Genomic DNA, 25,072 nt, shown 5'->3' with positions numbered 1-25,072 from the left:
TGGTAACTCCATTTTGACACTAGATAACCCCAATCCCAAATACTTGAAAACCCCCTTCCAAAACTCTAGTACCCTCGGCCAATTTTCAGGGACTTAATAAGCCCATTCGGGAATTGGTAACCCCATTTTGATACTTGATAACCCCAATCCCAGAGACTTGAAAACCCCCTTCCAAAACTCTAAAACTCTCGAGTAATTTTCAAGGACTTGATAAGCCCATTCAGAAATTGGTAACCCCATTTTTTATACTAGATAACCCCAATCTCAGGACTTGAAAACCCCCTTCCAAAACTTTAGTACCCTTGGCCAATTTTCAGGGACTTGATCACCCCATTCTGAATTTGGTAACCCCATTTTTTATACTAGATAATCACAATCCTAGAGACTTGAAAACCCTCGTCCAAAACTCCAGTACCCTTGGCCAATTTTCAAGCACTTGATAAGCCCATTCAAAAATTAGTAACCCTACTTTTGAGAGTTACTAACCCCTTTCTAGAGAGTTGATAAACCCCTTCTGTTACAAAACCCCCTGCCTATAACAACTCTTCTAATGGCATTACAATTCTGCTCATGATAGAAATAACAAAAGAAATGGATGTTGTTTTCATTAAATGTGCTTCGTGTATTCATCCCAATTTGTGTATTACAAAAAAAACTAAGTAAATCAAAAAATGTGTAGCCATATCCATTCATGTATTACATCAACCTTTTCTTATACAACCACTTGTCTTCCAAAAAAGTAAGTGAAGCCATTCGTGCATTATCTCCATAACTCACCCAAAATACAAATCGCTTAAACCCTAATCAAGATAAATCAGAAACAGAGCAATAAAAAATAGTGCAAAACCTTAAAAAAAAAAAAAAACCTAAATACAAAGAGATATATGGTAAGAACTCAACATTCAAGTTTTCAAGATTTGCCAGCAATAATGGTGGCCGAACAAGAAGGAATATGACTAGTAGGGTAAAAAATCAAAAAAAGTGATAATGGAAAAGTAAAAGAAGAGGGAAGAAGGAAAAAACAAGGTCAGAACGTGTTGTAAATGCCAAAGGGCATTTTCGTCCAGCTTTTACTGACAAGACCTCTTTTGTCTCTCGTTGATAATTTTTGCTCTTTTGTCTCTGGCTGATAATTTTTGAAAAGCATGGGTCCTCTTGATAATTTTGCCTAATGTTTGTCCCGCATTGGTAATTGTTCCTTTTCCGTTAACCCCGTCTCCCCCTCTCTCAACCTAGTATATATATAATTTCTTTTCCTTCGTACTTCTTGTTCTTCCATCGATTTGAAGAACTTTTGACACCACAATTCCAAACCCGCAAGTTTACATTGTCGAGCGTTCGAATCCCGCAACGAATCAGGTAGGGGCAAGAAATCCTATTATTTCCATTTTTTGAAATTTCCCTATTAGACTCGCTGTATGATGCTACTATTTCCTTTCTCTTAGTTTCTAATTGGGTTTTCAGGGATTTTCCTTGAACACAGACTTGAAATTTCAGATTTTTGACTGACCCAGTTCTCAATTTTGCTCTAAAATGATATATTACTGTTTTCAACCTTTTATCAAGCTATCATTCAAACAAACAAACCAACCTTTATCAAGCTAGGGTTTCACACTCAATAGAAGGACATGCACAATTATCTCCATTTGATGCAATCACTAGTTCTTATTATTTTTTAGGGAAATGATATCAGCGCAACCATGTTTTTATAGTTGCACAAACTGAGCTTGTCTTCTCTTTTTTAATTGGCTTCTCATAGCTTTTTGGGACCTGTAATAACCTTTGACAGCGCTTTAAGGAATAAAAGACAAGAAGAGTTAGTGCAGTTATTAAAACATGGTTGTGCTGATATCATCTCCCATTTTTTATTTTTGAATTTTTTAGGCTACTTGTATTGGCACTACTATGTTTTGATAATTGAACTAACTCATCTTGTCTTTTATTATTTAAACCACCCTCAAAGTTTATTATAGTTCCCAAAAGGCTCTCAGAATCCAATTAAAAAAGAAAAGACAACCTGAGTTTGTGCAAATATTAAAACATGGTAGTGCCAATATTATTAGCCTATTTTTATACTTTAATTTGTGTTTATCACATCCACAGTATTGCAAAGTACATATATCATTTAAAAAAATGCAAATTAGATATGATGCTGTTCTTCAAATGTCAACTTCTCAACCCTTTTGGTATATCAAGCATAGTTATTTCTATGCTTAATTGGATGGGAAGCTTGCTTCGGAAGCTAAGTTCTTCTCACTTCCCAAATTAAGGGGAAGCACTCTTCCCACACGCCTCGTACATGCTTCCTATTAATTAAGAGTAGTCTTCTTATTTAGGTATGACTATTTCTTCCTAAAAGAACATTTCTCTTTTTGATAATGCCAAATGAACTTTTCCCTATATATATATATATATATTTAAAAAAAGACTGCATTTAAAAATTAAAAACTCATCTTAAGTTTCAAATGAAAATTATGTGGATCTTTTTCCAAAAAACACAACTATAAACCTATATGAAGAAAACATGTGAAACTATAAATTCCTAAAACTTGTAATTCTAATCAGTCACGGAATCTTCTTTATTACTTTTTTACTTGTAATCCTTACCTACATTAACCTTTCCTCCCTATCTTTCTATAATCCTACTCTTTTTGTATCCTTCTTGTTCTCTTCAAATGAGGCTTATTACATGCTTTATGTTGACATTCAATGACGCTTCCCCACACATTTTCTCTTTAATTTGCCTAGAGCTTTTCACTCTCCTCATTTTCTCTTTTCTAAACTTCTCGCTTCTCACATCGCTTCCCACTCTGACAACTATGGTATCAAGGACTCTATGCCATGTTAAAAATGAGATTCGTAGTATGAGTTGAGCTCATATCTTTTGGAAGGTCCTCAATGCCAAAACCTTAAGGTCACAGGTTCACTCCCAACTTACCTAACCAAAAGGAAAAAAAAATGGTGAATTGAGTAATGCGTAGTTATTTTGGGCTAAAGAGGGGTGTTAACGGTTAAGTGCCTAGAAACATCGGTTTCCTTTAGTGATGGGTAGTTTAGGAAGACCTAAGGAGACTGACATGATCCACAAGCTTCCTCCTTTTGGGTAAGTTAGAGTTTTATTATTTAGATATAGGAAAGTTTATAAAACACTTTGAGGTCTGACTCATGAGTCAATTGGTACTTCTTAGTTATGAGAGCAGAGGTATCTGGAAGGCCTAGCTGGAATCATTGGAATACAGCTAGTGTGATTCTTTCAAATCCGTTCTTTGTCAAAGATTTTATCTGGCTGAAAATTGTTTAATTTTGCTCGATTTTTATTCTTTGCCGACTCTTTTATATATGGATAATCTGTTTTGAGCTCCTTTATGATACAAAGTAGGAAGAAATATTGAAGAGATTTCTTTTGTTAGGAAGAGTGATCAAGTAACATCCCCATTAATTTTCACAATTCCCGACATTTAGTGATGTCAATATGAGCTTCTACAGTTGCAGTTTTTAGTCTTGCCTCCTTGTTTCTACAGTCTTTTATGGTCATGCGTGATCCATTATTTGAGTTCCATTAACACACGGAACCGTGAGTTTTTGTCTCCGTTTGATTTAAATGTTATCATTGCTCAAATTAAAAGATCGACTTCCAGCTTGAGCACATAGAATCTCTTAAAGTTGTGCTTTTGGTAAGTATCAACCACCCATTTACTTTAAGATGCCACACACCATTGTCAGAATGCACTTTCTAATTAGAAATTTTCTTAGATCATCCATATTAAATGAAATGCTAATTATGTTGCACTCTCTTGATCAACCTGTTATTTAATGTCAAAGTCATACCTACTTATCAATGGGAGATTCCTTCTATGATCGTTTATCCTTGATGTCATGGTTCTTGGTCTATGACATCTGTCTACAATTTTTTGGAATAAAATTTAGCTATTAAGTGTGATTCTTTCAAGATGATATAATTGATTTCCCTTTAAATATTTTCTATCTATTTTTCAATTGTCCATTGTTGTTATATGATGTGTATTACATCAGTCTTGCTGTCATGTTTAAGTTACAGGGAGAAAGAGAGAGGTGGTTGCCAATGAGTAGTGGAAGCAAAAAGCTGGTGGTGCGTTTATCTTCAAACAGTTTAAAATATTATTTTACATCAGTACCATGTAATGTGCTTTTCATTTTTGATATTTTGCAGGTGTTGGGTATCCCTTGGGATGTAGATAGTGAAGAACTTATGCAATACATGAGTCAATTTGGTGAATTGGCTGATGTGATGGTGATGAAAGTACTGTAGAAAAAACCTAAGTCCATTTCTGTAATTTTTCCATTCTGCTCTGATGTTATGCGTAATAGGTCATGCTTTTATTTACATTGGTTTGGAGAATTATAATTGACACCTTTTCCAATCACATATGATTGTATGCATGCTATGCACTGCAGTTCAATGCACCATTTAGTGTGGTGATTTTTTCAATGAATGTTTCCATTTTTTTATAGAAAAATAAACTGGAAAATAGTGTCTGCACCTTTTTAATAATGGCACTTCTCTCTTCATTTTAGACTTCCCTTATTAGATGTTAGAGGTTTTACAGTTCCCAAAATGCTATGATCAGCCAGTCTGAAAAGTATTTAATAAAGTACAGAGTGCTATTATCGAAACAAGGGAGTGTGGATATAATTTCCCAATTATGTGTAATAATTTATTCTGATTATAGCTGTATTATTGTAATGTGGTTAATTAGCACTAAGTAGTTGGGTGCATCCTATATGGTCATTAACTCAATCACGCAACCATGTCAGACTATATTGTCAGATTAGATTTCTTAAATTGAAGGGTTTTCTCTGGTTTCTTTACCATTCAATTCTTGTTTTGTGCTCCAAGTATCATTCAACTTGTTAGGTCACTGAAGTGATAATGCTCTCAAGTCAAGATTTTGTCTGCTACAATATGTGCATTTGCGATTTGATTTGTTGGGTGTTGGGTTTCCCAGTTAGGCTAAACGTGTATTGATTGCTTTCAATTGTTTCTTATTTGATCAACAAATGTAAGTTCTCTGTTAATTGTTTCTATTAGCTTATGGAGTATTTGCCATGTGTATTAGGATCGTGCATCAGGACGTTCTCGTGGTTTTGGCTATGTAACATTTTCATCTCTAGAAGATGCGGAGGTATTGCGTTGCTGGATTATTATTTTGATTCTTCTTGAAATGAGTAAACAATGTTAAAAGTGTTCTATTTTGCATGTGGGGTCATTAGAAAGCGCTTGCAGCGCAACATACTTTCAAAGGAAGGACACTTGATGTTAAAATAGCCACTCCAAAGGCAAGTGCTGCCTTTACTTTTTGCCAACATTTATTATTTTTTTAATGGTATTTTAGCCAACATTTATTTTCCTAACATCTATTTTTCTGTTTAGTAGTTGGGTTTCTCTCAATGCCGTTATGAAGTTTTATCTTTCTGCATGTTTGGATACTCCTAATTTATAGGGTTTCTGTGGTCTTTTCTATCTAATACCTTCTTCTTACTTTTGAGTTGTTACAAGTGATAATTGTCCGTCTTTTCTATCTAATACCTTCTTGCTTTTGAGTTATTTTAAGTGATAATTGCCAGATTATATTTAGGTTGGGTTTTTACTTACCATGGGCTGGTGACCTATGTTTTAAAAGCTTTGTTGAACTGAAAAAGCAATGAGGGGACATTAGTCATTCCGTTGACCTTTTAATACCATATATAGTATCACTAATCTTGGTAATCTCTCTTATAAAAATTGATATTGAATCCTGATGGTAAACCAGATTTCTTTTTTAAACTTCCTAGTGTAAAGTTCATACGGTAGCAAACACCCCTTAGCAGCTACTATTTCAAAATCCGATCGTGCATTGGTGAGGATCAACTGGCTGACAAGGATTTTCAGGACTACATCTGAGAGGATTTTTTCAAAGTTCTCTTGCTGTTTTTTGTTTTTCGCAATTTCCTATTGAAGCCATACAGCTAATGTCATCACCACCATGTGTGCTGATTACTATATCAAACAGGTGTCTGAGTTGGTAGGTCTGAATTCTACGAGAACTTTCATGATTTTAGTCTGATTTTTGGGAATCACTTGAAGTGAAGTTTGAAACTGATGTCCTTGAAAATCTAGAGTCTAGTCTCAAGCTTAGATTTCAAGATGAGTTTGTAGGTCTGGTTTGAGGCCTTGAGGGCTGATGAAATGTGCTCCTCTTCTTCACTATGGTCCTGAATTTATGAGGCTTGAAGTAGATCCAATGAAGTTTTGGTCGAGTTCCCAATTCGTAGTTACTAACTTACTACCCCCGTATTTTCCTTGTTTTCTCTTATCAAAACATTTGTACCATGTATCAGAAATCTGTTATTTGCTACCCTTTTATTTTTTCTTCTCTATCCAAAAAGCCTTATATATATCCATTCTTTACGACACCCTTAATTTGTTCTAGCCAATTTTGTTGCATGCTTTATTCACATCAATCACAGTTTGCATTGTTTGTTGGTCCTTTGCGACCAATCATGTCAAAAGACCGTTAAAGTGCTTATCTTGAGAATCTAAGGGAAGAGAGATCCTATTTTTCTAATACTACCAAACTAACTTTGACCAGCTTGTGACACAGACTGCCAGATTGACTTCTACCAGCTTGGGACACATACGACCTAACTGACTTTGATCAGACTAACATATACTACAATTTTGTTTTGTTTTTAAGGCCTACATCAGCCCTTTAGTTTATGTTCTCTTTCTTAGTCTTTTAATAGATCTGAGTTATTATCTTTTAAAAAAACAAACATGGTCTCTTATGCATAATGTGTATGCATATGCGTAAAGATTATTTGTGTATTTAGTCACCTTCAAGTCTTGAGTTCCCTGCATATCATTCATCCTAAGGTAAGAAGATATACATTTTTTTCACATTCATGTGTTGTGTTCCCTTTCCTTAATCTGTGGTCTTACTATTTACACGACATAAATTTGACTCTTTGTGACTTTTAAAATCTCTATGGATCTACCTTTTCACAATAACATATTGCAACCATTAACATATATTTGCATGCAGGAGGAAATGGTGCCAGTATCCAAGAGAAGTGCTCGCATCTTTGTTGCTAGAATATCTACAAGTGTGACAGATGAAGATTTCCACAGGTTCCTTCATTTCAATTAATTCATGTCAACCATATTATTTTTTTTGAAAGATAATGTCACCCATATTATGTCCTTCCATATTTATCATTTTTACGTGCTTTAATAGTTTTTGGGCTGTTTATCACTCTTCTGATTCTACCACGTTATAGCCGTGTGATATTCATTATTTGACTGTCAGAAGTTTGATCGAGTATAGGTGATCATTGCAGCTATTTCACGAAGTACGGTCCAGTAGTAGATACTTATATGCCGAAGGTAATAATCTACTATGTATCATTTAACAATTTCATTCTAGTTTTTCTTGGCAGTATATGTGGATTTGAGTGAGTTACCTTATATTAGCTCAATGTGATATGGATTTTCGCATTATAGTAGCTTTCCATAGCCGACCCCAACTAGTTTTGGACAAAGGCTTAGTTGAGTTGAGTTGAGTTGAGTTGAGTTGAGTAGCTTTCCATACTGAAGTTTAGATAATTTATTATCCAATTTCTGCATTCCTTATTAAAGTTAGCCACACCATATTTGTTGGTTTACTTTTAGGAATTTCCTTAATAGTAGCAAACTACTAAGGACATTCTCACCCTTTTTTGATTCTATCCAGCCTCACCATACACATGGCACACATGTATAATGACCACTTATCAAGATCATTGATGCAATGGGCATGGTTCTAAATTTCCACTTAAACCGACACGAAATGACCAAAATATTTCTGTTTCTATCCCCACTGAAATTGAAACTGATACGACTGAAATGTATAAACCAAATTCATGAGTGTAATAGTGGTATACTATATTTGTATGTATTATATAATTATGTTTATATGAATTGCGTGCAAAATGTGGTGAATGGATTGCCATTCAAAAAATGTGGTGCATGACTGCATGTATTAGGTATACATATTTTTTATGAATTACATGTGAAATTTGGGATGTACTAAATTGTCAGACATTCGCAACAATGCATGTTGCTAGGTGTTCGTTGCTTCTAAACCATCATGGATGGTTGTCTTGCTTATATGATGCTTTCTTATATGTGCTTATTCCAGCCTTTCCTCTTCCTGAAGTTTCATCTTTAAATCCTATCATTTGCATATGTTCAAGGTTTTAAATTTCGGTTTCGGTCGCCACGGAAACAGAAACGTTTCGGTTTCGGTGGAATAAGGAAACGTATGAAAAATTTGCAAATGATAGAATTTAAAAATAAAACTTCAGTAAGGCTATAATAAGCACAAATACTCTCTTAGAAATCATCATATAAGCAAGACAACCATCCATAATGGTTTAAAAACAACAAACACCTAATGAAATGCATTGTCGTGCCTGTCAAATAATTTTGTTCCAGCCAAATTTCACATGTAATTCATATAAATATTTATAAATAATGCATGCACCATGTTTTTGCATTTATAGTATGCGAATGCTTAGATGGATGTGCGGCCACACGAGGTTAGATAGAATTAAAAATGAAGACATATGTAAAAAGGTGGGGGTGGCACCAATTGAGGAGAAGATGAGAGAGCACCACTTAAGATGGTTTGGACATATACAACGTAGGCCTTTGGATGCTCCGGTGAGAAGAGGCGACTTGTGGCAAATTGATGGAGTAAAAAGAGGTAGGGGCAGACCGAAAACAACTTGGGTAGGAAAGGCATGATAGCTAGGAACATAACGAAGAACATGACCTTGGATAGGATAGAATGGAAGAAAATGATCCACGTAGAAGAACCCAACTAGAGCCAGGATTAGAGCCGGGTAGATTCCTTCTTCATGAAATTTTTCTAAAGGATTCATTTAGACGACCCCAACTAGTTTGGGACAAAGGCTTTGTTGAGTTGAGCTGAGTATATACTAATATAGTATGCGACTATTACACTTGCGATTTTGGTTTATGCATTTCGGTCATTTCATGTCGGTTTCGGTGGAAATTTAAAACCATGCATATGTTTCCATACGTCTCCCTGATTTTATCAGATTTCCACCGAAATTTCCAACTGAAACCGAAACTTTTCCATTTCCGTGGCGGTCGAATCCGAAATCGAAACCCAAATTTCACAAGTAATTAATATAAATATTTATAAATAATACATCCACTGCATTTAGCATGTAATTCATATAAATATAATTATGTAACACATACTGATGTAGTGTGCCACTACTACACCTACGATTTTGGTTTTTGCATTCAGTCATTTAGCTTCGGTTCTTTGGGGATGGAAACAAAAGTAGTTCTGTCATTTCGTGTCGGTGGTTGCAGTGGGGATGGAAACAGAAGCATTTCTGTCATTTCATGTCAGTTTCAGTGGAAATTTAAAACCGTGCCCTGGGTGTCATCCTTTTTCCTTTTTATCATTTTATTTATCCATTTTGTATCTGACCACCTTGGTCGTTGGACCATAATCCTTTTCTTTTGATATATTTCATCATTGGAAAAAAAACATCAATTAAAGATGAGACAAAGCACAAGCAAACATGGGGTAAACAAGGAGATCGATCAGCTAGGGTTAGCAAACCTAGGGGCAAAACATGTTCTGTTTGCTTGTTTATTATATCTCTTAAAAAAAATGATTAAACGTGAATCCTTAACACATAACTATAACGGTACATAAAGTAATTAATTAAGTAAATAAAAGAACTAAAACTCCAATGTGGGGATACTTATTGAACTCACACAATATGCATCCCATGATGTCTCGGGGTCTATTTACGAGCAGATTTTGAACCCCTAGGATGTACCCATTTTTTCATAAACTGATCAGCTACCTTTTATGTTGCATCGGTAAGACAATTATTTTGTTCTTAGTGCTTCACAATCTGCCAGTTTAGTTGGATTTACTTCATATGCATGCTGCATTTTATTCAATGTTATGGAAGCTAATATCTCAATCTCCGCTGTATAAAGAGTTCAAACTTTCCATAAATGACAACTATATTATTTATTGTCATTTTGGCGTTAAAGTTCAATGTGAAATGGGTCCACATTTAACCAAGATGTTTTGTTCATAAGTTGCAATGGGGTTCTAATTCAGCTAAGGCAGTTTTGCATTCCTCTTCCTGCACTTTGAATTACAATTTCATTTCTCGCCTGTTAGATTATTTAACTGTGGCTCCATCACCTGTGGCACCTTTGCCATTTTGACTAATCTGAAGATTCCTGTCACTGCAAGTTGTGTGCTCTAGTTGCAATCATGGTCATGCAATATTCCTTCAAGATTTCTTATCTTCAAATATTTTGTCCCTAGAGTACATCCTCCAATTTTCTGTGCATCCTACTTGCAACATTGTTGTCATGTTTATACCACCTGTTGCATCTCTTTCAGGTTTTCATGGCATCAGGAAAAGAGCATTTTATTGTTACAATGATTAAAATCTTGAATTTCTCTTAGAACTAGTATATCTGGTATGACACAAGTATGTAGTTTTTCAATTTAATTTTTAATTGGAACACTTTTGAGCTGCTCATTGGAAACATCTTTTGTACCGTGTTTAATACATAATGAGTAGTTTGAGTCAGATCTTGTTATAATCATCTTTCCTCTTACTACAAATCAGTTGAACAATTTTCTATTTCATATCCAGGAAGGTATCATAAAGAATAGTTTTCTCTGTGTCAACTATGGTCAATTGCTAGTAAGTTTGATGACTTATGAATTGACTTGTATGGTTTGTAATTTTTATGATTGCTCTTTTAATGCATTTAGGATCCAGTAACAAAGCGACATCGAGGAATTGGATTTGTGACATATGAAAATTCAGGTACGACAGTTACTCAGTTTCAAAGGTTCCACTTAAGAGTGTTGTCTTTCTTACTCAGTTTCTGAGGCTTTACTTAATGGTGTTGTATGCATTCTAGCAAAATGTTTTTTTGTGTCGGCTTAAATTTGTATTGATTTTTTGTTTTGTTTTGTTTTTGAAGAATTGATTAAAAAGAAGAAAGCAAACATTAGAACTGACCTTTCATATAGAGTACATCACTTCTGTCCCCTCTTTCTGCAGGGGTGTCGGCTAAGTCTTCACTACTCTAGGAATATGGTTGGAAGACACGCCCAAACCTGTAACACAATCAACAATCTTATTTACAATATGGTTGATGCACCCTCCGCTCATAGCTCTCCACGAAACTCTTTCTTGAACAACAGAATGCCCATTAACAAAGCTCTAATCCTAGGACTGTAGTAAGCTACAAAACATCACATCAATCAATCATCTCTAAAGGCTCCACCAATCTCAGGTAGACCCAGATTTCCCAAAGAGCAACATTCAAAATTTAGCTTTATCACTTGGTTTGGAGGTGGTTTACATCTTGCCACCATTCTTTTCTTCGTTCTTCTAACTACTAGGATTTCTTTCCAACACCTAAAGAAATCTTGAGTCCCCAGACCCCCAAAGGCTTCTCTTGAGGGCTCCCGGTCCACCAATAAAATTATGCTTTTTAAGAACGATCTTTTTAAGACACTTTTTGTCTTTGAAAAACTGTTGATTTCTTCCAATCCACATTGACCAAATGACTAAAAGACGCCATGAGGAATAAAATCTTACCTTTTCCCCAAGATGACGTCTTCCCTTCTCAAGGAGGTCCTGTAAGGATTCTAAACCCAAAGCAACTTGAGAACTGCACTCCAAATTCTTCTGGCTAATTTGTAATGAATGAAAATATGGTCCACCAACTCTTCCTCCATCTTGCAAAGAGATATCTATTAGCGAGTCATACCTCCCTCTCTCGAGCCGATTTTATGTTGATGTGATCCAGCCTTAGGACTAGTTTATTTTGTGGACATTCTTGTTTTATGTTGGCATTTTATTTTATTGGTCTTAGATGCGGGGGATATCCACATCAGTCCTATGGCCTACTACCCTTACCCATTCTACCCATGTCGCACCACGTATTACCCTAAACACAAGCCCAAAGCCCATCTAATATCCTGCTGGCCCTTCCCCATGGCCTACCACTTAAACCCTAAAATACTCATATAACCCTATTGGCTCTCCCCATTTTTGAGAACTATAACAAATTTTATTAAAAATATTACCTCATCACAACAAATATGTGGACAAGACATCCCACACATGCTGCAACAGTTATTTCCTCCAAGAACCTCTCCCACCCCCATGCACTAATAGTACACCCTTCTAAGAGGAATCCACATAACCCTCCCTCCCATTAGTCGCTGCATATGGTCCGTTGGTCTGATCTGTTTTTCAATGCCATGGGTTTGATTTCCTATAAAAACTCTTGACTGTAATTGATTATTATGTCATGCTTTATTTGTTTTGGAAATGTGTGTTGCTGCCCATCTTGAACAAGAAACCATTTTTATGTTACAAAGTTCCCATAATTGACTTGCGAACCCTGGGTTTGCCCCATATGTGTTGATCTTGCCTAACACTGCCAACATTAGCAAAAATCAAACCTTTCTAGATGCGATTCCAGTTCCAAGATGGCTTACCTTCCTTAAGGACTAAGGAGCATGTTAATGAATGTGCTAACTGTGAACATCCCTTTGGGTATTGGTCGACCAAATTCGCTTGTCCACGTTAACTTGTGAGACATATAAAATCATCCAACCTACTAAGTAGGTTAAGGATAGCATCAAATGCCAAATCCTCCACTCCCAACCAACTCATAGCATTCACAAGTTCTCTTACTCTTCTTTCTAGCTATAGGAGCATTAATTAAAGTCACCTTACCTCAAAATGAGATTTAAGATCTCTTCCGCCCTGCTATTTTTCCCTCCATCCTCTCCACAATTGGTGCCCAAAGAGCTTTTGTTGGGAAACAGAGAATTGGTGAAAGGTAGTTTTCCCTCAGCATCCAAATAAATTGACTAGAGCATTCATGCCAACCATTATCCGGATCCCAAGTCAAAAAATCTAATCGATTTATTTAACTTAATTGGAGCCAATACAGTTATCTAAGTTTGAGGATATCTAGGTTTTTATATTTTATATTTTTTCTCTGCTAAATAATAAGGCTCTTTTCATTCTTTTTACACACGATTTTACTTTATATTTACAGACTCAGTAGATAAGCTGATGTCAGAGACTCATGAACTCGGAGGTTCTACAGTGGCTGTGGATCGAGCAACTCCCAAGGTTTGCTCTTCATTATTGTATTTTTTTTTTAAATTTTCTAGTACTGGCAGGGTGGTCATATTCACATGGAATTCCTTGATCAGTATCATAGTCATTTCAGAGTTTCTTTCAGGACGATTCTAGGGCACATAGGGCTTCAAGTCACTTTGTGAGGATGCCACATGGTTACAACGCCCCACATTCGTTTGGCTATAACAATACCGACGGCTATTTCGGAATAGTAGGAACCGACCCTCGAACAAACAAGTTGTTGCCATCTGTTGTCTATTCAGCTCAAGAGGGTGTGGGCCTGGGAGGTGTAGTGGTCACAGGGGATACCAGTTCTAACATTGGTCGTATTCCTGTGGAAAAAAGGATGTTTATCGGTCGTATTCCTGTTGAAGCAACAACCGATGACCTTCATGCATATTTTGATCAGTTTGGATGGGTTCTCGATGTGTACCTGCCAAAGGTAAAGGTGTATTTAGTTTCACCATCAAAGAAAATATTTGTTTCCTTGTTGATTATTCATGTAGAATTCATTCGTTGTATCTATGTCATAAATATCTCCGATATTTTCAAAATACCGCATTTTTTATCACATGTTGATAAATCTACAGAATCCCAAAATAATCCTGAGATTTAAAAAATATACCGATATTTTTATTTTTATCATAAAATATCACGATAATATCCTGATATTTTTATGATATTTTTATTATATATTTTTTCTTAAATTTTATATATTTGTATATATTTTAAATAATTTTATTTTTATCTATTTTTTCTCGAGATAAACCCGAAGCAAATAAAAAAATTAAATATATCCCAAGATTTTCCATTGCCGAGAAATTCCCGAGAACAATATTTGTGACATAGCTTTGTATGCCACTAGATGGGCCATTGAGAAAGTCTCACATGGTATTTTTTTGTCTCATTCTTTTTTGTCTTGTTATACAGGATCCAAGGAAACTATCTCACAGAGGATTTGGATTTGTTACGTTTGCAGATGAAGCTTCAGCTGCACGCGTAGCCAAACGTAGACACTATATTTTTGGTCGTGAGGTATCTTACTTGCTTCCAATGGTGATTACATTTCATATGGACTTTAGTTGTTTTAAGTCTGCATTTGTACCAGAAAAAGGGAGAATTGCCATTTTTGAGCAAATTATCTTGATTCAAACTTAAGATGTTCAGACATAGCATTGCTGCAACATTTGTTTCAAGTTCTTATAAGGTTTTAAAAGCTCTAACTGTCAACGTTTTGTGTTTCTGGATATGCATATGTATATTAAGTGGAAGTTACTACATAAATTCAAAAGATAATGTCGTATACATCCACAGACAAGTTTTTTAGATGTTTGGCACATAATGCTACGTTACCGATTAGAACATTTTTTTGAATGGTTACCGATTAGAACATTCAATATAATTTGTTAATTTATGAGGAAAACTATTTACTTTGCAATGTATATGGTGATTTTTTTTTTCAAGCCAAAAGAGAGGAATTTATCTGCTCAATCTCCTGATATCATGAAAAAAAAAACCAGTACATGGGTGAAACTAAAATAGTATGCCCTTTGCTGCCATTTCCTATAAAATAGTTCAAGAACGGTACCCTGTTTACAATTCTGAGTTCCATGTAGACATTGGCGAAGGTTGTAGCCATTTCCATGTATACATTTTTAACACCAAAAAATTAGCTCTATATATTTATGTCTATATCTATATATCTATGTATATAGTGAGATTATATGGGGTTCATGCGTTGCTGTGCGTAATGGGGGTGCGACATAGGTGCCGCCCTTGATATTTGATCCAACAACAGCATCTGAAAAAGTTGGCTGTCTTTGAATCAAATCATCAAATATCCAAAAAATAAATAAAAATCAACCAAAAAACTTAGCTGGTAATCTAGGCAATTGTTTAAACCAAAAAAAAAAAGAAAAGAAAAGAAAAGAAAAGAAAACATACATGCTTAGCACAGAAACACTGGAAAATGAGAAGGCTACTGCACCTAAAATGGTGTCATATAAATGCAATATCTTAGTATTTTTAATCTTCTGCTCAACTAGTTAATTCAAAAGACTTGAAGAACCTGCTTCAAGTTTTTTCTTTTATCTGAGTACTTGATGATCATAAACTGTTAGAATAAGCTTAAATGACATTTCAGGGTTGTTATGTATTTTTTATGGTTTGTTTATTTTATTTCTTAAATATGTTACTCTTTCACTGCATCTTGAATGCATAGTTAACTATATTATAAAGACAGCCATACAGAAGGAGAGGAAGATGATTGTAATGCCTCTGTCCAGAAGTGCTGCGTATAAAAAAAATCAGCATGTTGAAGAAACGTTACGGTTATAAACTTTATTGACTTATTTTCCGTCCTTTTGAAATGAAAGATGGAGAGTCAAAGTGTGGTTTTAAAGAGTTGCAATATTAACTTTCAAAAAAGAAAAAGAAAAAGAGTTGCAATATTGAATTGCAGATATTGTTTCGAAATATCTGTAAAAGAATGTTTTGCAGAATGATAAACTGAAGGGTGCACTTGCAAAAAACCATCTACAAGGGCGCTCCTATTGGTGCTTTTAAAAAAAGGGCATTTATTGTTCTATTTGTTTGCGCCACTTCATACCTTTCTGTGCCCCTTATAAATGCACTTTGTTGAAATAGACCAATGAGGGCACCCTTGTAGCTGGTTTTTTCAAGGGTGCCCTTCAGTCTATCATTCCTCGAATATTTTATACAATAAAACACATTCTATTCAACTATGCACCTGCGATGTCAAGCCTTTGTTGATTTATTGATCAAGTACACCCAATGCAATTCCGAGTATACCTTCGACATTCATCAGTGGGGAAAAAAAGATGCAGTTTACATTTATTGACTCGATGGCCAAACTGTAAATGCTGATTTATCGAGATTGGCAAACATTAAGACTGTTACATTTGTGTACTTTATTATGGTTTTACTCTAATTTTTCTTTTTGATAATTTGATCTGGTACCCATGGTTTTAAATTCCGGCCGAAATGCCGAAATTTTGGATTTCGGCCCGAGCTGACAAAAGTACCAATTTCGGTGTTGGCCCAGATTTCGCTCGAAATTTCCGAAATTTAAGAATAATTTCGGCCGAAATTTTGGCATTTTAATTTTTTTGAAATTCCATTTTTAAATTTTGTCCGAAATATCGGCTAAAATTTCTGTAATTTTTTTGAATTTTAATGATTTTTTCTTTTTCCTTTTTACCGCATTTCGGCCGAAATTTCGTTATTTCGTCTGAAATGTCGGTTTCGGTTATGTCTGAAACTGAAACCGAAACTGGAATTTTTAAACGTTGCTGATACCTTACTGAATCTTTTCTATTCTCACCTTTCGTAGTCTGATACTGATTGTGTAGCACATTGTGCACTTTGTTTTACAGATTGCTGTTGAATCTGCTTCTCCGAGTGATCGTCCACATGGAGGTGGGCAGCTCGCTGTGAATGGATTACCATCATTAGAAGCTGAACAGAACCTGCCTTCTGATGTTCCGTGTGTTGCAACTGAAAATGGTAGTTTCATGACCTTGGCCTCCAGCTCAACTACCAAGTGGGGAAAGAAGCTTTTCATTGGACGCATTCCATTTGAAGCAACGACTATTGACGTGCGGATGTATTTCAGTCAGTTCGGTCATGTTATGGATGTTTATCTTCCCAAGGTGAACATGATTTGTGCTGTAATTGCCATCCTGGCTGTTCCTCATTGTGAAACAACCAATTACTCCAAAAGCTTAAGCCATTGGAGAAGGCTTTATTTAATCTTTTATACTTAAACACTCATGTTTTCCTACCTTGCGGCTAGTGAATGCATAACCTTTCGATTGAATTTGATGCAGGATGACAAGAAAACATCGCATAGAGGGTTTGGATTTGTCACATTTGCTGATGAAACTTCAGCTGAATATGCTTCTCAGAAAATCCATAGGATTTTAGGCCAGAAGGTATGTTTGGAGTCTGAGTTATTTTAATGAAATGCAATTTTCATTATGTAATTGTTCCGTATAAATTTCGATGGAGTTTCTTTCTACCTTCGGCAGTGAAATTTTCATCAAATTTCCTTCTCATTACTTATTTATGAATACATGGCTCCTATTGGGTGTGACCTTTTATATCATCCTTTGTCTACATATGCACTTGAAATAGGTGTGATGTTGTTGGACACCGAGAATTTATTTTTAAAACTTGTCAGAAAGACCGACTTGTTTTGCAGGATAGTAGGGCCATTGGGTGGTTTATTGAAGGGGATTGCCGTGATGTAGACAGTTTACTGTCCCCTGGCATTTGAAGAGATTCATATATATATATATATATATATATATATATGAGAAAACTGTTGGTGCGATTAAGTTGTTATAACGCCTCCCATTCGTTTAAATGTTTGGGACCCGCTTAAGCGCACCAATGGGAGGCGTTATAACAACTTAAGCGCACCAAAAAAATGGTGCGCTTAAGCTCACCAACAGTTTTCTCTCTCTCTCTCTCTCTCTCTCTCTATATATATATATATATATATATATATATATATATATATATATAGAGGAAAATGATTGTGAGCTTGAAGCTCATATAGCTTATATGAGCTTGAGGGCCCAAACACATGTGGGCCCAAATTGTTAGGATGATCCAAAGCATTCATTTGAAAGGCCCTTACATAGATAGGGTGTGTACAAAGAATCAGCTCCATAGGATCATCCTAACCCATCCAAAAGTGGAGGGCAAAATGGACAGACACTGTTTGCCACAAATTTGCCCATTTTTGTCCTCAGCTTTTGGAGGGGTTAGGATGATCCAATGGAGCTGATTTTTGGTACACACCCTATCTATGATGGGGCCTTGCAAATGAGTGGTTTGGATCACCACAAAAAATGTATATAGCTTATATATATATATATATATATATATATGAGGAAAAGGATTGTACGCTCGACCGTACCTAAAGTTAGGTACGGTAGAGTGCCAAATCACATGGGTCCCCCATTTTTGGTGGGCATCTAAACCATTCATTTGCAAGGCCCCATCATAGATAGGGTGCAGACCAAAAATCAGCACCATTGAATCATCCTAACCCCTCCAAAACTGGAGGCCAAAATGGGCAGATTTGTGGACAAACACTGTCTGTCCATTTTGGCCTCCACAAATGGATGGGTTAGGATGATCCTATGGAGCTGGTTTTTGGTATGCACCCTATCTATGATGGGGCCTTGCAAATGAATGGTTTAGATGCCCACCAAAAATGTGGGACCCATGTGATTTGGCACTCTACCGTACCTAACTTTAGGTACGGTCGAGCGTACAATCATATACCTCATATATATATATATATATATATATATATATATATATATATATGAGGAAAATGATTGTGAGCTTGAAGCTCATATAGCTTATATGAGCTTGAGGGCCCAAACACATGTGGGCCCACATTGTTAGGATGATCCAAAGCATTCGTTTGAAAGACCCTTATATAGATAGGGTGTGTACAAAAAATCAGCTCCATAGGATCATCCTAACCCATCCAAAAGTGGAGGGCAAAGTGGACAGACACCGTTTGCCACAAATCTGCCCATTTTTGCCCTCCGCTTTTGGAGGGGTTAGGATGATCCAATGGAGCTGATTTTTGGTACACACCCTATTTATGAGGGCCTTGCAAATGAATGGTTTGGATCACCACAAAAAATGTGGGACCCATGTGTTTTGGCCCTCAAGCTCATATAAGCTATATGAGCTTCAAGCTCACAATCATTTTCCTCATATATATATATATATATATATATATATGAGGAAAGTGAAGCTACACTGCCGGTGTAGCTAGGGGTAGCAAAATTGGCCGAACCGAACCGGAACCGAGCCTAAACCAAACCGAAAATTCGGTTTCGGTTTGGTTAAACCAAACCGATTCAAATTTCGGTTTGGGGATCAAACCGAGCCGAAACTGAATATTTCCAATTATTATGAGTAAGGGGTGGCAAAATTGGCGGAACCGAACCGAAACCGAACCGAAAATTCAGTTTTGGTTCGGTTTTGGTTTGGTAAAACCAAACCGATTCAAATTTCGGTTCGGTTCGGTTTGGGGGTCGAACCGAACCGAAACCGAACCATTGCCACCCCTAGGTGTAGCTAACTTAGCTACACCGCCGGCTTAAAATACAATGGGCCCACATTGTTTTGGTGATTCAAACCATTCATTTGATTGGCCCTCACATAGATAGGGTGTCCACCAAAAATCAGCTCCATAGGATCATCCCAACCCTTCAAACTATGGAGGCAAAAATGGACAAATTTGTGAAGGTTTTTACACGTTCATTTTTGCCTCCACAAATCGTAGGGTTGGGATGATCCTATGGAGCTGATTTTTGGTGGACACCCTATCTATGTGAGGGCCAATCAAATGAATCGTTTGGATCACCAAAACAATGTGGGCCCATTGTATTTTAAGCCGGCGGTGTAGCTACGTTATATATATATATATATATATATATATATATATATATATATATATATATATATATATATATATATATATATATATATATATATATATATATATATGAGGAAAGTGAAGCTACACCGCCGGCTTAAAATACAATGGGCCCACATTGTTTTGGTGATCCAAAGAATTCATTTGATTGCCCCTCACATAGATAGGGTGTCCACCAAAAATCAGCTCCATAGGATCATCCCAACCCTTCAAACTGTGGAGGCAAAAATGGACAAATTTGTGAAGGTTTTTACACGTTCATTTTTGCCTCCACAATTCGTAGGGTTAGGATGATCCTATGGAGCTGATTTTTGGTGGACACCCTATCTATGTGAGGGCCAATCAAATGAATTCTTTGGATCACCAAAACAATGTGGGCCCATTGTATTTTAAGCCGGCGGTGTAGCTAAGTTAGCTACACCGCCGGTGTAGCTTCACTTTCCTCTCTCTCTCTCTCTCTCTCTCTCTCTCTATATATATATATATATATATATATATATATATAATATTGAAATGGTAAAATATATTAACATAACTTTGTCGCCCAATCTTTGTTAGACAATGAGTGCTTGTACAAAACAGAAACTGTTGTGCTCCAAAAGACCTAGATATTGATCATTTAGGACTGCTGAAAGATTAAAAATGAAGATACTTGGCTCACACAATATTTTGGTGGGTAAGCCTGTGAAGCCGTGACCCCAACATTAAGACCACAAGCCCTGACCCAACTAATATTTGTCTCAGGAATGTCTCGGGAAGGGTGTATCCTGGGGTGTTCTAAATTTTTTGTTAATTTTGGGTTTATATCGGGAAAAAACTCAATAAAATATTTAACATTTTTAAAAATATAAATTTAGGAGCAAAATTAGGACAACAAATAATATCATGAATTTATCAAGATATTTTTGTGATATAGTTGGGGTGAAAAATACAATATATGAAGATAACTTTATGATTTTTAAGTTTTTTTCGAAAATTTCAGGATCTTGTTGTTTTTCAAAAAATCGCAAATTATGGGTATATTTTTAAAATATCAAAGATATTTGTGACTACTATCTCCAATTGTCTCATATGTCAATATGGAGAACAGTGTCGTAAACAAATCCACGGAGATGCAGCTTACTAAGATCTTTATCCGTGAGTCAATTTGGTATTTTTTTTTCTTATGCAGTCAAAATTTTAAACCTTGGGATCCAAGCAATTTAGCTTATTTGTTACTTTAGGTTTGACATGGGTGAAAAGAATTTCATATGCTAGTTGAGTATTAACTATAAACTTCTTAGTCGTTGAATATAATTGTGTATTTTCTTATATTTGATACCTGCAGATTATACTGGACCGTGCAGCTCCCATAGAAAACGAGGGATTGAATATGCCCCTTTCATCTCTTGCTGATGGCACCCCATCAGATGGCTCCGTACCGGTGCAAAACTTATCAAGTAAACAAGCTTATGATGCCAAGGTGTTTGTTGTTTCCAGCTTCTCTACTTCTAAATTATAAGAGCTTTCATGGCAAATAGCTTGTTACTTACCAATTCAATACCATATATTAAATAGTATGCATCGATCACTTAGGAATCACCCAGGAGATTATATGTAGGTCGGTTGCTGTGGAGATGTCGGTCACCATAGGAACCATTAACATAGGGTTTACCTATACTATAACAATTATATTATGATTCCCATTCAGTTGTGTTGCACAATCATATTTACATCTAGAGTTTGTTACCTACTCCGTGGAGTACCTTTAATACATAAATATGCTTCTAGATCCAGTGCGAAAATAAGAATCATCTGTACCCATCAATTGCCTTAACCTATATTTTGAACATCATGTTCTGATAATCAAATCAATCAGGTCGTGATAATCAATTTCATTGCCGATACCAAAAGCACAAGGTTCTCTCTGAATGTTTCTCCGATCTCGGTGTGTCTCAGTTTCCTTACACAGTGGGGTCTGTTGGGTTTTCATCTTATAAGTCTATGAGGGCTTTCTGAGGGTTGTATTGTATGGCTTGGGAGGCAGTCGGGCAGAATGTCCCTGCTATCTGTATTTGCTCAATTTTCTTAATATATCTATCTGTTGCCATTAAAAGAATTCTAATCGATCATGTAATTGTGGGGCTAGATCGAATCAAATTGTAAATTGTAAGACATTTTAACCTCTTCTAGGGAATTTTAAAAATATATAGAATACTTTAAAGGTCAGGAAAAATAAGATACTTTCAAATTTAACCATATTCTAACATTCCATGTCCAGTTTTTGTCAACCTATAAATATTCCATTTACTTTCATTTTTTGTCGTACTGGATTATAATGTGCATGCATTGGAAAGAAGTCGGCTGTTGGTGTTACCTGTAGCCCATTTCATATCACTTCCGTTGATGACTTTAACAAGTGTTCAATCATTAAACTCTACTATTCTGTTTCATAGCTATTTTTGTCAAATGGGATCCAAATCGAGCTGTGGATCATTTTCTGTGGGATTCAACACAAATCAAAGGATTTAAATCATAAACTGGAATTTAAATGACGCTGTTCAATTATTTCCATTTGATCCACATACCTGTTCTGGTATGCATACCCATCACACGTATAACCTCCTGTCTGTATGATACACACGGGGTTCATGTTTTCTTAAAACATTCCGAAATTTTCGAGTTCTAGTGCTTTTGTTTGAACTTTTCTTTGAAGAAGTACACAGTCAGTCATGTCTATGCCCATTTGCTGAAAAATGAACACCCTAATAGTCTCTGCATATTCAAAATTTATAGCTCCTATACTTGTCCGGGGGAATGATACGTAGAAAATTGTAGATGTGCCCATCTGGATCTTCATCTGACCCGGGGAATGATACTTAGAAAATTGTAAATGTGCCCATCTGTACCTTCATCTAAGTGATCCTTATTTATAGATTACATTATTCTGTCCTAAACTTTCTAGCTATTCGGTTATGTAACTTTTTTCTTTTTCTTTCGGTAATGTATTCAGTTATAGAAATTGAATGTGGATTTAGCTAGGGTTCGTTATTCACCCAAGTTGCCAGCCGGGTCCTGAACTCGCAGGGAGTAACGGGCACAAAACTTGCAATCCTAGATGTGAGGGGGCATCACTAGGTGCTAGGGGTCCCCACCCCAGAATAATAATTGACAAGTTCACACTGGTTGTTGCTGCTGTCATCATCGTCTCGATATGTGTATCAGACAGGATTCCAAAGAATCAGCATTTCGAGAGCGAAGCGAGTCAGGATCCTCAGCAAGAATAAATAGGCTAGGGGAGCTCCTGCTCTACTTGCCTTAGGCCCCTAGAGGATTTGAAGAAAGCATTCGAATACCTATTATCTAGGTTGGGGTTTGAATTTCGAAATTTCCAGACTCTGATGGTGAATATACACCAATCAAATGACGCATCACCGACGGTGGGTGTGTTTTAAGATATTCAGGCAAGTGAGCGGCACTTGTTCATAACTAACAAATGGAATGGGTGTTTCCAAGAGCGGACATCTTTGCAGGTTCGGTTTTCCATAATGATCCTTCCGCAGGTTCACCTATGGAAACCTTGCTACAACTTCTCCTTCCTCTAAATGATAAGGTTTAGTGGAACATCATGGGCGGCGAACCACGCACGTCGTCACAATCTGAACACTTCACCGGACCATTCAATCGGTAGGAGTGACAAGCGGTGTGTGCAGAGGGCAGGGGAGTAGTCAATGAGAGCTGTTTAGCCGCGTTTACTAGGAATTTCTCGTTGAATACCATCAATTGCAATTATCTGTCCCCATCACGATGAAAATTTTCAAAGATTAGCTGACCTGTCGGCCAAGGGGCGATGTGACTTGGTCGGATGTGGAACGCTGTATTGCTGGTCTGCCGCTTGACTCGGGGCGTGACTGTTGCGGGTTGTGCTGGTGGGCTAAGCTTGAGCAGATATCTCGCCTGTGGGGATATGTTGTCGGAGCGACCAGGGTGGATAGCGTACGCCTTATGGCATGTCCTTTTGACACTTGTGCTCTCTAGGCAACAGACAATGTGTCTCCCATTCAACCTTGAAACACACACCAGGAGTCTGAGATGTGTACGAGTCGACGGGCATATAAAACCCGTAAGGCGCAAGGAAGTTGATTGGTGGGATCCCATTGTCGGGTTGCACCACAGTGCCATGGCCTTGCGCCCATGGTCTTTGCAACCGACCATCAATGTCACCCAAGGGGCCGGAGCACCTACCCGACCAACACGATCAATCATCCATGACTACTTTTGAAGGCGCAATGAGACGAGGCGAATTCTGAACTGATTTGGGAGCCCAAGATGTGCATGGCCAAGGGGGCCATCTGGGATACCATGGCAAGCCAAGACCAAACAGGCCCAGGCCTAGCAAGCCAAGCAAACCTTGTGCATATTGGACGGAGGAAACTAGCGAGGCCTAGCCAACAACGCCCAAAGCCTAGGCAAGCTGTGCATGGCCAATGGGGGCATATGGGATGCCATGGCAAGCCAAGACCAAGTTGGCCCAAGCCTAGCAAAGCAACATTGTCATATTAGACGGAGGAAAGTAGCAAGACCTAGTCAACGGTGCAAGGCCTATAAGTATGATTTTCCGGTCATGTCATTTCCATGGTAGGGACTACCAAATGAAGGGTCCGGATCATGCTAATTTCTTGTGGGCGGGCCCAAATTAAGCTTCTCATATTAGGGCTTCTTATAGTGCCATTATGATTTCCAGGTGCTGTTGGATCATACTAACCGTTACCCATTTGACATCCTTATTTGTTCATTTTATTTATTTTTACCCATGCCTCATATGAGCATAATCTATGATTTTGTATTTTCATTTATTTTTACTATGAAATGTTTTGTGATTGAATTCATTTCTTTTTTTCTTTTTCTTTTTGCAGTTTTTACAGTCTCAAGATACGGCCTCAAATAAGATGCATAGATCCACATTGCGGTACAGACCCTATTAGAACTGGTTTTTGGAATTTCAGGTATCTATTGAAGTGCATTTTCTTTTGTGAAATGCAGAAGTCCCCCACTTGAAATCCAACATCAGTTGAACCAAAGTTTTTACATGGAGAAGTTTATTATCAAGTCCCCTAAGGGAGTTAGATTGCTCTCTTTATTTATGTTCAATGTCTGTGGCTTATGTAAAGATTCAACTATGTTAGGGAGAGATTTTATGACTGAAATGAGCCTTGTTCTTGTCCCCTGCTAATAGGGGCTTAAGTTCCTTGTACCAAGACAATGTTTAAAACCATTTTTGTTAAAAACTATCTAATAATTTTCGAGAAATTATCTGTTAAATTTGCTAATTTCATCTTTGATTTTTGGGATTTG

The 25,072-nt window shown here is 36.7% G+C and overlaps 1 protein-coding gene across 7 annotated transcripts; it reads left to right on the top strand.

Annotated features, from left to right (window-relative positions):
- The first annotated feature begins 1,259 nt into the window (after window positions 1–1,259).
- LOC143889400 (RNA-binding protein 1-like) lies at window positions 1,260–25,039 on the top strand. 7 transcript variants are annotated; one of them, XM_077393582.1, is made up of 15 exons: window positions 1,260–1,359; window positions 4,052–4,108; window positions 4,190–4,279; window positions 5,097–5,162; window positions 5,251–5,316; window positions 7,062–7,147; window positions 7,357–7,402; window positions 10,848–10,902; window positions 13,163–13,239; window positions 13,352–13,690; window positions 14,179–14,283; window positions 16,644–16,919; window positions 17,097–17,201; window positions 21,066–21,200; window positions 24,634–25,039. In XM_077393582.1, exons 2-15 carry the CDS (start codon window positions 4,082–4,084, stop codon window positions 24,700–24,702), a joined length of 1,542 nt encoding a protein of 513 aa, XP_077249697.1. In that variant the 5' UTR covers window positions 1,260–1,359; window positions 4,052–4,081; the 3' UTR covers window positions 24,703–25,039. The 7 variants fall into 7 exon arrangements, with proteins under 7 accessions (XP_077249697.1, XP_077249695.1, XP_077249696.1 ...); XM_077393580.1 differs by having other exon boundaries at window positions 13,340–13,690; XM_077393581.1 differs by having other exon boundaries at window positions 1,264–1,359; window positions 4,058–4,108; window positions 13,340–13,690.
- The last annotated feature ends 33 nt before the right edge of the window (window positions 25,040–25,072 follow it).

The sequence above is a fragment of the Tasmannia lanceolata genome, unplaced genomic scaffold (genome assembly GCF_043159265.1).
Source record: "Tasmannia lanceolata isolate RefF3 unplaced genomic scaffold, GAP_Taslan_0.1 ptg000013l, whole genome shotgun sequence".
NCBI lineage: Eukaryota > Viridiplantae > Streptophyta > Magnoliopsida > Canellales > Winteraceae > Tasmannia > Tasmannia lanceolata.
The sequence above is the reverse complement of the archived record's forward strand: the minus strand, read 5'-3'. Positions and strand labels throughout refer to the sequence as shown.

Coding starts and splice junctions, on each gene's coding strand:
- LOC143889400 (XM_077393580.1), top strand. CDS start 4,082: ATGAGTAGTGGAAGCAAAAAGCTGGTG. Junction 5,317..7,061: donor TTAAAATAGCCACTCCAAAG/GCAAGTGCTGCC, acceptor ATTTGCATGCAG/GAGGAAATGGTGCCAGTATC. Junction 17,202..21,065: donor ATAGGATTTTAGGCCAGAAG/GTATGTTTGGAG, acceptor TGATACCTGCAG/ATTATACTGGACCGTGCAGC.